This window comes from Mercenaria mercenaria, chromosome 8 (genome assembly GCF_021730395.1).
Source record: "Mercenaria mercenaria strain notata chromosome 8, MADL_Memer_1, whole genome shotgun sequence".
Classification (NCBI taxonomy): Eukaryota; Metazoa; Mollusca; class Bivalvia; order Venerida; family Veneridae; genus Mercenaria; species Mercenaria mercenaria.
Window position 1 is genome coordinate 30,359,810 of NC_069368.1, and position 16,159 is coordinate 30,375,968.

The window sequence follows — 16,159 nt, forward strand, 5'->3', positions numbered from 1 at the left end:
CCCAATGTGTTCTATCAGTGTATGAAGTTTGAAGAAAATCCCTCCAGTACTTTTGGAGTTATGCTCCGGACAAAGATCGTTGCGGACGGACGCACGGACGAAGAGCATTTCTAATATCCCCTTCGCCTTTGGCGGGGGGATAAAAAAAGATGAGGTAATGAAAACTTTAACATATATGATTATAAAACTACATTTGAAAACCAGTCTAAAAATCTCCAAATTCTGATTGGTCAAATATGGGCTCATTTTTAAACTGACCAATGGCAGACTTGTATTCTGAGACTGGCTTTTTATCTAACCAATTAGAAAACTACAATACCCCTAATCAAGAGTTTCATACTTAGAAGGATGATTTTATTAGAGGCAGTATTTTCAAAGTTGTTTGGCATTTGACACACATTTCTAATTAATGAGGGGAAGTTGTAACTTCCTGGCAGAGAAAAAAGACAAGTAAACTTTCAGAGAATGGTAAGGTTAACCGACAACTGTTACAGAATTAAAATACTTCTAACAAGAGCTGTCCGTAAGACAGCCAAGCTCGACTATTCGAAATATTGTCCCAGAAGCAGGAAAATATTACCCAAAAAGGTTAAATATCAAAAGAGTTTTAAGTTCAAAAGGGGGAATAATTTGACCAAAATGCATATCAGTTATGGGACTTGCTGCTATCAACTAGTTTTATAACCCCGAAGGCACGTGTGAAGTTTCAATTCAATATCTGCATTAGTTTTGGAGATAGAAACTTGCATGTATAACTTTAACCAGAATTTTCAAAGTCCAAAAGGGGGCATAATTTGCCCAAAATACATGCCAGAGTTATGGGACTTGATCCAGTGAGGTTAGTAATTGATCTAGAAAAAGAAAAAATAAGTTAGAAATTGCTGTATGTACTTGCACGCAAAACTTTAACCAGAATTTGCTTAGTCCAAAAGGGGGCATAATTTGGCCAAAATGAAGGTCAGAGTTATGGGACTTGCTGCTATCAACTAGTTTTATAATCCCGAAGACACATGTGAAGTTTCAAATCAATATCTGAATTAGTTTTGGAGATAATAACTTGTATATAAAACTTTAACCAAAATTTTCTAAGTCTAAAAGGGGGCATAATTTGCTCAAAAAACACGTCAGAGTTATGGGTCTTGACCCAGTGAGGTTGGTAATTGATCTAGAAAAAGAAAAAGTAAGTTTCAAATCTATATGCCTTTTAGAAATAGCTGTATGTACTTGCACGCAAAACTTTAACCAGAATTTTCTAAGTCCAAAAGGGGGCATAATTTGGCCAAAATGAAAGTCAGAGTTATGGGACTTGCTGCTATCAACTAGTTTTATAACCCCGAAGACACATGTGAAGTTTCAAATCAATATCTGCATTAGTTTTGGAGATAGTAACATGTATGTATAACTTTAACCAAAATTTTCAAAGTCCAAAAGGGGCAATAATTTGCCCAAAATACATGCCAGAGTTATGGGACTTGATCCAGTGAGGTTGGTAATTGATCTAGAAAAAGAAAAAATAAGTTTCAAATCTATATGCCTTTTAGAAATAGCTGTATGTACTTGCACACAAAACTTTAACCAGAATTTGCTAAGTCCAAAAGGGGGCATAATTTGCTCAAAATACATGTCAGAGTTATGGGACTTGACCCAGAGAGGTTGGTAATTGACCTAGAAAAAGAAAAAATAAGTTTCAAAGCTATATGCCTTTAATTGATGGCTGTATGTACTTGCATGCAAAAACTTAACCGAGGTGTGACGCCGATGCTGAACGCAGGGTGAGTAGAATAGCTAGACTATTCTCCGAATAGCCGAGCTAAAAATCAGCTGTTAACCTTGTATGACGCTTTCCCATTGATGATTTTTGACAGAATAATATATAACCTCAAAACGAGGATAAAAAATATAAAATAACAAGAGGACCATGATGGTCCTGAATCGCTCACCTCTTCTCACATGACCCAGTTTTGAGTATGACGTCGTTTTTTCTATTATCTGACATAGTGACCTAGTTTTTGAGCTCATGTGACCCAGTTTTGAACTTGACCTAGATATTATCAAGATAAAAATTCTGACCAATTTTCATGAAGATCCATTGAAAAATATGGTCTCTAGAGAGGTCACAAGGTTTTTCTATTATTTGACCTATTGACCTAGTTTTCAAAGGTAAGTGACCCTGTTTTGAACTTTACCTAGATATCAAGGTGAACATTCTCACTAATTTTCATGAAGATCTCATAAAAAAGATGGCCTCTAGAGAGGTCACAAGGTTTTTCTATTTTTAGACCTACTGGCCTAGTTTTTGACCGCACGTGACCCAGATTCGAAACTGACCTAGATATCATCAAGGTGAACATTCAGATCAATTTTCATGAAGATCCATTGAAAAATATGGCCTCTAGAGAGGTCAAAAGATTTTTCTAATTTTAGACCTACTGACCTAGTTTTTGATCGCAGTTGACCCAGTTTCAAACCTGACCTAGATATCATCAAGATGAACATTCAGACCAACTTTCATACAGATCCCATGAAAAGTATGGCCTCTAGAGAGATCACAAGGTTTTCTTATTATTTGACCTACTGACCTAGTTTTATAAGGCACGTGACCCAGTTTCAAACTCGACCTAGATATCATCAAGGTGAACATTCTGACCAATTTTCATGAAGATCCATTCAAGGGTATGGCCTCTAGAGAGGTCACAAGGTTTTTCTATTTCAAGACCTACTGACCTAGTTTTTGATCGCAGTTGACCCAGTTTCAAACTTGACCTATATATCATCAAGATAAACATTCAGACAAACTTTCATACAGATCCCAAGAAAAATATGGCCTCTAGAGAGGTCACGTTTTTTCATTATTTGACCTACTGACCTACTTTTTGATGGCACGTGACCCACTTTCGAACTTGACCTAGATATCATCAAGATGAACATTCTGACCAATTTTTATGGAGATCCATTCACAAGTATGGCCTCTAGAGAGGTCACAAGGTTTTTCTATTTTTAGACCTACTGACCTAGTTTTTGACCGCACATGACCCTGTTTCGAACTTGATCTAGATATCATCAAGATGAACATTCAAACCAACTTTCATATAGATCCCATGAAAAATATGGCCTTTAGAGAGGTCACAAGGTTTTTCTATTATTTGACCTACTGACCTAGTTTTTGAAGGCACGTGACCCACTTTCGAACTTGACCTAGATATCATCAAGATGAACATTCAGACCAACTTTCATACAGATCCCATGAAAAATATGGCCTCTAGAGAGGTCACAAAGTTTTTCTATTATTTGACCTACTGACCTAGTTTTTGATGGCACGTGACCCACTTTCGAAATTGACCTAGATATCATCAAGGTGAACATTCTGACCAATTTTCATGAAGATCTCATGAAATATATGGCCTCTAGAGAGGTCACAAGGTTTTTCTATTTTTAGACCAACTGACCTAGTTTTTGACCGCACATGACCCAGTTTCGAACTTGACCTAGATATCATCAAGATGAACATTCAGACCAACTTTCATACAGATCCCATGAAAAATATGGCCTTTAGAGAGGTCACAAGGTTTTTCTATTATTTGACCTACTGACCTAGTTTTTGATGGCACGTGACCCACTTTCAAACTTGACCTAGATATCATCAAGATGATCATTCAGACCAACTTTCATACAGATCCCATGAAAAATATGGCCTCTAGAGAGGTCACAAGATTTTTCTATTATTTGACCTATTGACCTAGTTTTTGACGGCACGTGACCCACTTTCGAACTTGACCTAGATATCATCAAGGTGAACATTCTGACCAATTTTCATGAAGATCTCATGAAATATATGGCCTCTAGAGAGGTCACAAGGTTTTTCTATTTTTAGACCTACTGACCTAGTTTTTGACCGCACGTGACCCAGTTTCGAACTTGACCTACATATCATCAAGATGAACATTCAGACCAACTTTCATACAGATCCCATGAAAAATATGGCCTTTAGAGAGGTCACAAGGTTTTTCTATTATTTGACCTACTGACCTAGTTTTTGAGGGCACGTGACCCAGTTTCGAACTTGACCTAGATATCATCAAGGTAAACGTTCTGACCAATTTTCATGAAGATCTTGTGAAATATATGGCCTCTAGAGAGGTCACAAGGTTTTTCTATTTTTAGACCTACTGACCTAGTTTTTGACGGCACGTGACCCAGTTTCGAACTTGACCTAGATATCATCAAGGTGAACATTCTTACCAACTTTCATAAAGATCCCATGAAAAATGTGACCTCTAGAGTGGTCACAAGCAAAAGTTTACGGACTGACGCACGCACGCACGGACGGACGGACGACGGACACCGCGTGATCACAAAAGCTCACCTTGTCACTTTGTGACAGGTGAGCTAAAAAAACAATCTGACATAAAACTCCCAAAAATATGTAAACTGCCACTGATGATGATTCCCAAGTTTCATTTGATTGACTTGAAAATGTAGGAGCAAGTGTTGCATTTGACACAAGTATGCTAAAAACGCAATAATTGTTTATTGATTAAAGGGCAATTTTGAATTTTAAATCTCAATTTCTGATACAAAAAGGTCATGCTTTGGGCTCTTGTAAGTTGCTTACTTCCATCTGGTACTGAAAGCTTTGTAAGATGTCTGGCATGGGAGAGAAATCTGCATTCCATTGCTGTACACTTGACATGACACGTAGAGATCCGAGCATCCTGGACAGTACACGCCAGAGTAACGCAACATGGGATCATTCAGGAGGTCATTGTAGCTAGGTCTGTCTCTGTCACCTTCTAACGTCCCTCTGAAAGTGGTAAAAGGGATGTTGCTTATCAGAATCACTGTCATCATATCATTTAATGACAGGTATTAGCTTCAGTAACTTTCTTTTATTCTGAACTTTTTCCATATGTCTGGATTGTCTATTAGCAGCGATTTTTTTCCTTCTTTATAAAGTACCCCTAAAAGGACCTTTTCCCAACTGAAAAATGCAGTCTTTTTTCCCAATTATCATCCAAAAATTCCCCAAATGACCAAATTAAGTTTGCATTTTGATGATTGCAGAAGGAAAACTTAGTTACATTGACATTCACCATGATTTAACCATTTAAATAGTTTGTTTGATGCTATTTACATGGAATTAAAGGAAGAAGCATTCTAAATGATGTTATCAATTAACTGTAAAAATTCCCAATCTGAGTAAAAACCCCGCTATTTTTCCCAATTTATCCGGTACCGGACCTTTTCCCAAAAGGGCAAAAAAAATCACTGATTAGTACTTCACCTGTGTTGAAAGATTTCTTTTGAACTAAACATTGCCCCTCATTTAAGCATATCCTTTGATTGAAAGACTAAAACAAGTTTAAGAAATGAAAATCAAACTGAAAGAAAAAACTGGAACATGTATTTACTTAATAATAAGAAAATTGATTTCAAAGATGGAAAATTAACTTTCTCTTATCAAACCTTAAAGTATACCAATTATCTGACAATGGGCCTCTTCTAAGCCCTAAGGGGTTGTGACCAAGGCAAGGTGGTGACCAGGTAAGGGTACACAACTTCACATGTTTATAATAAATGTTCATGGAAAAGAATAAAAGAAGTTTAATGAAATTCTACCAATTGGTTGATTTGTTATGTACAAATCTGTAGATTTTTAAACAATTAAACGGCAATAACACCAAGGAAAATTGACCAATTAAAAAAAATGACGGGCATCATCGAAGTATGTTGGTTCATATTTATGCAATAACTCTTAGGGAAATTGACTAATCAAAAACAAAATTGATGGGCATCATCACAGTATGTTGGTGCATGTTTATTTCAAGTTTTATGAAATTCTACTTACTATTTACTGAGAAATGACTGCGGACGGACATTTTTGGACATTTTTCATTAAATCAAGGGCAAGGGGTAGGAGCGCGGGGTACTCAACTAAATATACTTTTCAATTGATGAATAAACTGAAAGGGATGGCATATAAAGGTGAGATATCTGGAAAAAAGGTGTGTTGTGTGTGCATGGGGGGTGGGGTGGGGTGGGGGGGGGGGGAGAGAGAGCGGGATACTCATCCAATCTATTATCAGGGCTTCGGAAATTTGCCGGTTTGTCGGTTTTGGACCGATTTTTGACTTTTCAGACCGATTCGTGAAGTGAAAAAACGAAAAAAATCGGTCCCGTAAAAATGGAGAAAAGTATATATTTCGGTCTTATATCTCAGTACACGAGCACCTGCCAAGTAGGAAATTGTTGGTCGCACCTTCAGATAATCAATAAAAGTGTCAATCGGTCTGATTGTCACTTTGATAATCGGTCCGTAATTAGCGCGTGACGCAATCAGTGCTCGCGCGGCACATCCTTTAATGTTTGCAGACAGCCGACTGCGGTGTATTAAACATTTTTGACTGGTTTCCTAACGTTTCTGACTGGATCCAAATCATTTCGACGGGGATCCACTTCTTTTATTTAGAATCCGACGGATGGTTTATTTCAAAAGGCTATGTTTGATCACGGTAACAAACAAATGGTCGCTGCATTTAATCAAAGAGCTATAATTGTACATTATAGGTCTTTGATTTAATGAGACATCACACGGAAAACCGATAAAAATAATTTTTATAATTACTTGATTTGAAAAAATTACATGATGCATTTTTTGGGGCTCAAGTCGAAACAAATGCAGAAAATCGTCTTTGCAACCCGACTGTACAAAAAAGAAAAAAATGGACGGGCAACCACGAATGATAAAGAAAACCGGAGTGGCACTGTTTATCAAATCGGTCTTTTAAAAAAACGTTTCAAATGAAATTTTGTTTACATCAGAAGAGAACATATAACTTTATAAAATGTAGTTGCTTATTGAAGTACAACGTAAGTGAAATGAAATATCCGTGGCCAACCCGCGTGACGTTTTGGTACTATACATGCGGGAAATTCGATCTCAGCGTTCAAATAACGTACACATTCGGTCCGCAGCAGAGTATTCTTTAAATACTGAGGCTGTTTAGCAGAGAATATGTGTCGTGTAACTCACTTTGACGCATTGTATTTTATAGAATTCCGTCAGAAAATGAGGAAACATCACAAAGTATCTGCCGTGTATACGGTAATGAAGTCACGTGCGTTGGCTTTTAGACTAGTTACGCACACGGTGTCAATGCCTCGTATTATCTCGGAAAAACATCGAAATTTAAACAAAGTAACGATCACACATAACACTGAATAACTGTCTTCATTGTATGGTAACGCGCGGTGACTGGTAACTCAGTTTTAATGCATGACATGCTTATTTCTTTACCCTATCACGTTTTACAAAATATGTAATATTGGGAATGCGGTGGGTGGGGTAGCGCCGATGTCAGGATTTTCGTTTCGGACCGATTGAGTTATCAAAATTTCCGGAGCCCTGTCTATTATATAGATATATAGATTAATGAGAAAAATCTATTATATAAATTAATGAGTAAAAATGTATGATTGATTAAATGTTTTTCTTATATACTGTGGCAACTTCGTTTGATCTAACATATTTATATCAAACTCCATTTCCCCAGTCAGATGACATACTGTGCTAGTCTGTCGTATGACTGTAGATAAAATATTTATAAATGTACTTTTACATATGTTTCTAAGTCAACAAAGTACATTACTGTTTGGACAGGCTTCCTCATTAGTATATGTTAAAATTGCTTCTGCATTATAAACGATAAACCTATGTACCATTGCTACGACTTCACCTAAAGGTGGAACAACTGGGGTATGGTAAATGTGTATGTTACCGGATGTGACCAATGGGAAAACTGTATTGTGACAGCATATTAATACATCTGATGTATGGTTCCCGAGAAGTACAACTACCAAACTAAGTAAAATTAGAATGAATATTTCACATGGTTCATACAGAATATCAGAGACAAAATTCAAGTACTTTTCAAGGACTTTTTACAATTTTTCAAGCACTATTCTTTTCAAAACCACGACCTAATCTGAACAACTTTTATTATGTAATGCAAAAATAAAACAGCCATCACTTGTCACACCTTTGAAAATGACGTAATTCGATTATTAGATTGATGTGATTCACTATTTTGCTGAGGTTTAACGCTTTTCTTGTGATTTTTTAGCGCACTCCTACTAACGATACCTCAAAATTTTGTCACACGACGTACAAATACACTTTGTTCTGTCTGCTCTATAGGGCTTCAGCCACTGTTTATATTCGTCTTTTGTCTCCCGCTTACTTGAGTAAACATGTTTATTTTTCTTACTCATTTTAATTCACTGGAAACACTCGCAAATAGCTAAAAATTGCGAGTTATTATTCCCCGTATTTTTTTCAAACAGAAACGGAAACATGCAAACGATATAGCACTCTGTAAATATCGATAAAGTGAGGCCGTAGACCACTATAATAGCATACGAGTGACCCGATCCTGCAATTTCACAAATTTATTTTCATTTTCTCTGATTTATTTTAAGCCTTAAATTCTTTTTGCAAAGCAAAGTTACGGAAAGAATATTTTCAAGGAGTGAAAGGTCAAATTTAAGGAGTTTTTTTTCTAAATTCAAGTACTTTTCCAGGTTTTTTAGGGTTTTTGTCATTTTCAAGGAGTTTTCAAGGACTACCATCGAATTCAAGGACTTTTCAAGGCCTGTGCAAACCCTGATTTCAAGTAGTAGTTATAAGATACACATCACCATCATGGTTTAGAAATTTATATTTTGGTATAAAATACATGGTTTTTATTTAAAGCACTGTGAAGACTACCGGCCTCTATAAACTAAACACGCCCATATGTTTCATACCCAAATGTGAACCTCAGTCTATTTTTTGATGAAAGGGAATGTAAGATAAACATAAGCTTTTTTTACACAACTTAGTACTATATAACGATTGCGTTTGATGAAATGAAATAAACAGTTCTACCGAAGTAAATTGGCTTACCAAAACAGGGCTTTAAATACCACAACGTTTGGATGTACAATTGCTTACGGCCCAATCTGACTAAAGTACTTGATGTTCTTAACGAAGATCCGAGAATTACCCATTCACATTCGTCCTCTGTATATTTTGGATTTTCAATATTGCTATTTTTATTTCCACAAATCTATTTTTATTTGAACCAATCAGCAACTTGTTCGAATGTCAAAGAGTAATGTGTAGTCAATCCAGGGCTAGAACCCCGGGGACCCCTTACAGAGCAAGTGGCCTACAGACTGAGCTAACCAGCTATCTGTCACATTACGACATAAGAATTGTAAATATAAACAAGAGCTGTGACTAAAGGTGACAAATGCCCCCGCAGCACCTTGACCTTTGACCTGGTGACCTTGACCTATGACCTGGTGACCCCAAAGTCAGTAGGGGTCGTGTAATCAGTAAGTACTATCAGAATGTGTAGTTTGAAGGTCCTGGGTGCAGTGGTTTGCGAGTAAAGTGCCTTCATGCAAAAAGTTAACGTGATGAACGAACTAACGAACGAACGAACGGACGGACAGTTGAAAACTAATATGCCTCCTTTCGGGGGCATAAAAATCAAGGCTAACTATAGATTTGCAAAATGTTGTAAGTTAAGCTCTGATTGGCTAGCGAATGGGTTTTTAGAACGAGGCTATCAATAGCTCATTCTCAGATCCTAAGCGTAGCCTAATAGGAAATGTATTTTAGTCAGATTGATTACAAACTTCATTCTTTTGTGAATACACTGGACACTAGTCATAAGACACTTTCATGATGATGCATGCTAATACAAATAAATGCCGAAAGTTGAAAAGTTTATCTATAAAAAAATGCTAAAGTAATGGAAAACTATATCAGTGTAAACAATGTTAAAGAAAGACAAATAAAAAATGACATTGTACTTATATGATATAAATAGCAAATTAACAGTTTCCATTTTGGTATGTACTACATGGATGCATTTGAAATATGCACCTCTAAACAAGATGTTTTTTCCAAGCTGATTTTTATTTACACTATGGCCATATACCTTTAGGATAATAGGTCAATAATTACTCTGTAAGACTTTACAAGGTTTGTGTGAAAAAATTATGTTCAAATGTCAATTTTCTTTCAATCTAAAAATATCCATCTGTCAGATATAAACAAACTTTGATTAACGTAAGAAATAAATGGCGACTTAGTACTTTTCATTTGAGTATATCTTTTATTACGTTAGTTTGTAAAAATATACAGAATGATACACACATCATGCCGTTACAAAGAGTAAAACAGCTTTGTTAGATTTATAGAAATATTTCACTCAGAATATTACACCCATGTCTTTATCAAAATTATGTTGTTAAAAATATCACATTTTAATTATATATATAAAAACATTTTCAAATTGGTTCAGTTTCTGCACATCTGAGTTTTGAACTGTGATAAATCAGGTGAAAAACCACTCAACGGCCCTCTTTATTTTTATTCTTACATGATTATTGAAATATTACGATAAAATTTTGCTAGGCTTCATTTATCCAGGTAGAAAAATAAATCAGATGTCATGTGACGATTACTGTAGATACCCGTGTATAATGCGCACCCGTGTATAATGCGCACCCCCGATCTTAGTCCAAAATCCTGGGAAAAAAAAAAAAAATAAAAATAAAAATTTTTGGTCAATTTTGAGGTGGATGGAAAACGAAAGTAGAGTTTACATCGACACCGGTAATAAATTTTATCTCCACGGCGGAGAGCAGCATCGGTCTCACGGTACTATCGATTTTTGTTTTCTCGAAAATAAAACCAGTAAATTATTGTTATATTTGTTGTTTTACCTTTTTTAATTCACTATTTTGAATAAATAAATAGCAGCTGATTCAATATTTCGGAATGGTATCTTTCAAAATGACATGAGCTTCTCAATTTAAACTGATAACAAAAGGTGTGATAGTCTTTTTGTCACGATCATAAAGCCAGTAATTACCGGCAATCAACGTGTCACCTCGTGTCAATTATGTTGTTCACAGTTTGATCTCGGTTAAAGATAATTCTCGATCTTTAATTAGTAACATAATTTTTGTGATTTATAAACATTTCTTTCGTCAAAATACTTTTAAATTTATATGAAATTAATTTTGTTTGAAAGAAAAATAAACAATTCGATCTTTTACGGAACGTAACGGCAATCTTAGATTTTAGCGGAGACAGTAAGCGCGGGGAGTAGTTTCCCTTTACCAAAATGGCGAACATCGGTAACAAACTTGTTTTGAAGTTGGAAAATTGTCTATACCTGTGTATTATGCGCACCCACGATTCGGGGGTGGTCCCGGGGGTAAAAAAACTGCGCATTATACATGGGTATCTACGGTAAAGTCATAATTAATGGACTTCAAAATGCTAAGTTATCGGTCCGCACGTCAACCGTTGTTTATCGCAGATTCTAACACAACCGAATCCATTTTCCTACCTAGTCATTGTGTATTATTATACATCAATACATTTTCCTGACATCACAATTATTACGTCAAAGCATTAGACGGCATACAGTCGCGCAGGAAAAGAAATCAGCAGAAAATAGGAAATAGGCAAATATGAGCATTTAATTTTGATGGATGTCATCAAGGGTGTACATTAAAATCCTTCGTAACGTGTTAGAATCGTAATAATATATCGAATTTCGTGATTTGCTCTTTATTGTTTGTCGTTCTGATGTGTTTTATTAATATCATCACTCAAGCTACGCCCCCATCAGGTATTATTCCTTATTTCTTAAATAAACAAAGACTGACTACTTTCTTCAAGTCCAGCTATGTCAGAATGTGCAATTTATTTAATAGTAAAACGCCATGAATGATCCACTCAGTTACTCCTTTTAGACCACAAACCTTTTAATCTAAAAACATAAGTGCCTGGATACTTGTTACTAACCAGTATAATAGCACATTAATCATGGTAATGCGACAAATATTCACAATCTATTTCCATGTAGTAATTACCTCCCTTTTAATTGCGTTAGAAGGAAGACTTTTAATGTTTTTCCTTTCGGTTGCCATGACAACCAGAGTTCTGCATGGAATTAAATTCTTTGAACAATTTTGAAAGGAGACCACCCGAGGATCATTCCTGTGATGTTTGGTGTAATTCTGCCAAGTGGTTTTCAAGAAGTTTTTTTTTAGAAAATGTTGACGGACACACGACACACATCACACGACGGACATTGAGCGGTCACAAAAGCTCACCATGAGCCTTTGGCTCAGGTGAGCTAAAAATATACCTACTAAAAGCATTTTTATCAAAATGACGGAAGTCATTGCACATGAATAAACTTGAGAATAAACCTACTTTTGTTACTATAAATAGAATGATATTAACATAAAACACTTAACTCCCAAAAATCTTACAGTTTTATTAAAATTTGAGCGAAATATGATGATTTAAAAAGAAATTTGCTGAAAATATCCTTTGTATGAGTTCACTGCCCCTGACAAGAGAAGGTGCAAAAAGTCAGTGTTCCATATCCAGATTTCTATTTGACATAACCTTCAATCATTTTATGTTCATGGCTTGTCTCTGCTAAAAAGTGCAAGATCAAATGAATTATAAGCCGGGCTATAATGCCTAGTCATACAATCAGACTCACATACAACTAGCACTTTAGACTACATGCACAGGACTACATTTTGTATATATTACTAGTCACTCTCATTTTGAAACTCGTATAACTCACCTGTTTTAAGGATAATCTATCTATATGCGAGCTTTAAAACTCATTAACTCATGTAATGTAGTACAACATGAACAACTAGAATTTTAGGCTAGTTAGGTGGAGCCGTATTACTAAGGAGAGATCATGTTTTTGGTTAGAGAAATACCTTTATGAAACTTTCCAGTGTCAGTCCTGGTCAAGTTCAATTTAATACAAATCTCACAAGGCAATAGCCTTACTTATTTGGATTATCGGGATGACTTATGTTATGATCTGTTATTTTATAGTCGTTATCCTCCGAAGCCTTACACATATCTGTATTTTACTATTAGGAAAAAATGAAAATGTTAATAAATAAAACAAGGAGCTGCGTTCAATAAACGCTTGATGCCCCCTGTGGCAGCCTTGTCGATACAAAGCAACCTAAGTCCAAAACGAGGTCAAGTTCAAGGTCAAGGTCAAACTGAGGTCAGGTGATGTCTGAAGATGAGGAATGGTCACAGGTTACATCTGCATTAGTATCAAATCATTCTAGTAAGGGGTATTGATGCTAGACGAAACGGTCCCATTTTGTTAACCTCGTACGGACGGACGAACGGACAACGAACCGACAGGACAATTACTCTATGCCTCCCGCATCAGTAGATGCCGGGGGCATAAAAAGTCATAAAATAATGGCCAAACTTACTTGATCCAATAAATTAAGTATATATATTTATGTAGACACTTCAAATGGGATGAATATAACTCATAAATTAAAACAAAAGACTTAAATCTTCAGAAATTTGTGCAAACAGGTGCGAGCAGAAATCTACCCTCATACCATTTCCAATACAAAGCAGACTACCGATGACATTAAACTGCAGAAACAAAACACAAAATGTTTTTTTCCCAAAATGTCAGCGAGACAACTTTACAGTGTTTTATACTTTAATATCAACATAAATTCATTATCAGAAATGTTTTGTTTTGTTTTTTTCGTTGGATTTAACGTCGCATCGACACATGATAGGTCATATGGCGACTTCCCAGCTTTAATGGTGGAGGAAGACCCCAGGTGCCCCTCCGTACATTATTTCATCACGAGCGGGCACCTGAATAGAACCACCGACCTTCCGTAAGCCAGCTGGATTGCTTCCTCACATGAAGAATTCAACACGCCGAGTGAGGCTCGAACCCAAATCGATGAAAGGCAGAAATGTAATCATTACAAATCCATAGTACATATACAAGAAAATGTTCCCAATGGGTTTCATTGCATATTTCCTACAACCTAACATATTTCCTACAACCTAACAGAAATATGTAGAATAAGTTTGGATGTGACGTGACAGCGACAGTCTTAGAGTCTAACAAACTTGGGACTAAATAGTCAAAATAATTCAACGTTCAGATTGTTTTACATTTGTGACAGAGCAATCTAAAAGTCAAAACTTTGAAGGACCAAAATAATGGAGGATAAATCACAGTACACAGTCATGTAAAGCTAATGGTCTTATCGCTTGTGCATATTGTCATGTAGACACAGTAAACGTTAATCATATACAGTACAGTACATAGGTTTAAATCACTAGAAAATTCGTAATTTCGGATATTATTTGATAATTTTTACATAAATCAATTAGCAATTGAATTCCCTTTCAATACATGTAAGTTTTATTTGAATTTATCATAAATTTTATATCCGCAATGTGATGTCGTGTTGGAGTGACTATAGTCTACAATTCTGGGCAGGCAGTGTTTACATGAAGATTTCTCCAGTGTTAAGAGAGATGGGAATCGGGAATTGTCAGGTTCTTTTCGCCTTCCAATTTCTGCATTTCTTTCTTTTTCATATTTCAAGGTCTGTCTGTGATAAGTTCTTTTTTCCAATTTTATGACCAATTCATGACTTATTAATCACTGTTAATTGGCATTTAAAAATACATCATGTTCAACTTTGGCAGCGATGAAAATTTCATCGGAAATTGTTCCACTATTTTGGTCATTCGAGTGTTTGACACGAGTGGGGATATTGCCCATACGAAAAAATACTTCAATATTTCCTAGGATCGCGTCAAATTTATTTGTTGGACTAGGTCTAGGGAACAAGGCAGGGCTCTTCTACCCTACAATGGTTACCACTAAGTAAGGCTCATGTTCTGTTTGATTGCATTCGGTATTATAACTAGGAACATAAACCTGATACTTATTTTAAAACATCACTTGCAAATTAAGCTTGACATCCGGTACGAAAATTACTGTGTACGAATAATTAATACTAGGTTTCATGGTAAACCGCTTAATTTTCTTCAACAGTACGATTAATTTCTCAGCTCACATTTTAATTTCGACGTTTTCTTCTAGCTCACAACTGTATATGTAATTAAATCTTCCCTCAGACATTTCTTTTGGAACTCAGTGGGTACGAGAGAGTACGAGAAGTGCTCCATAAGATCCACACGCTTGTGACGTATGTCATTGATCACATTTCGTGGTGCACTACCTAAGAATAAATATTGCATTCTGCCACCCCTGAAGCAAGATGCCAAAGTTCCTTTAAATATGACATGCTTAATTCTGCTTTTATTATACAATGGAATGAAAATTATGACAACAAGTGTCCCAAAAAAGAAGACCTCAAAATTTGACTAAGTTTATGCCAGTCTTGGAAAAATTAATTGTAGAACAAGAGCGACCAGAAAAAAGCATTTAATTACACTTGCACCTTGAGTACAATATAGACGATACAAGAAGATATGATAACAATAAAATTGAACAAATTGTACAACACAAAAATAGTGAATATCTTGTGTACACACTAAACAGTCTTCGCACACAAACTTTTACAGTATAAACCTGTATACAGACATGCTAAGTGACACACTCTGTAAGCAATTCCTTTTATAAGCTCACCTGAACCAAAGAGCCATGCATCATCCATCGTGTATCTGTCAACAAATTCTTGTCTGCACAATAGTGGTTTCAATTATAATTTGATTTTAACCAAACTTGCAGACAACTTATGTCGCAGTAAGATCTTCGTTCCTTTCTTGAACCAGCCATATCTGATGTGATGGGTTCTAGAGTTACAGGTCATTAAAGGGCAAATATTGTCTATTTTGGTATTGTCTGCACAATAGCAGAACTTTTCATTTATGACTGGATTAAAACCTAACTTGCACACAACTTGTATCACCATAAAATCTCATTTCCTTTCTTGAAACAGCCATATTCCACCATGAGTTTTAGAGTTACGGCACCTGAAAGGGCCAGAAATTGGCTATTTTGGTCTTGTCTGCACAATAGCAGTTTCATTAATGATTGGATTGTAGCGAAACTTGCATACAAGTTGTATCACCATAAGATCTTGGTCCCTTTCTTGAACCAGCCATATTCCACAATGGGTTCCAGAGTACTGGGTCATGTGGGATCAAATAGGTCAGTAGGCTAGATCAAAGGAAAATATTTGAAACTCTACAGTTTAAGTTTGAAACTCATGAGAATTGGTCAGAATATTTGACTTGATAACC

The 16,159-nt window shown here is 35.9% G+C and overlaps 1 protein-coding gene across 1 annotated transcript in view; it reads right to left on the bottom strand.

Moving 5' to 3' along the window:
* LOC128558998 (phosphatidylinositol 3-kinase catalytic subunit type 3-like) overlaps positions 1-15,103 on the bottom strand; it is a 72,118-nt gene extending 57,015 nt beyond the window's left edge. Inside the window, exons 1-2 of the mRNA XM_053549653.1 lie at positions 14,968-15,103; positions 4,613-4,801 (exon numbers count right to left, since the gene is read on the bottom strand). Of these exons, the coding sequence (XP_053405628.1) occupies positions 4,613-4,801; positions 14,968-15,032 (254 nt within the window). The 5' untranslated portion in view covers positions 15,033-15,103. The remainder of the gene's footprint in view (positions 1-4,612; positions 4,802-14,967) is intronic.
* Positions 15,104-16,159: the final 1,056 nt, after the last annotated feature.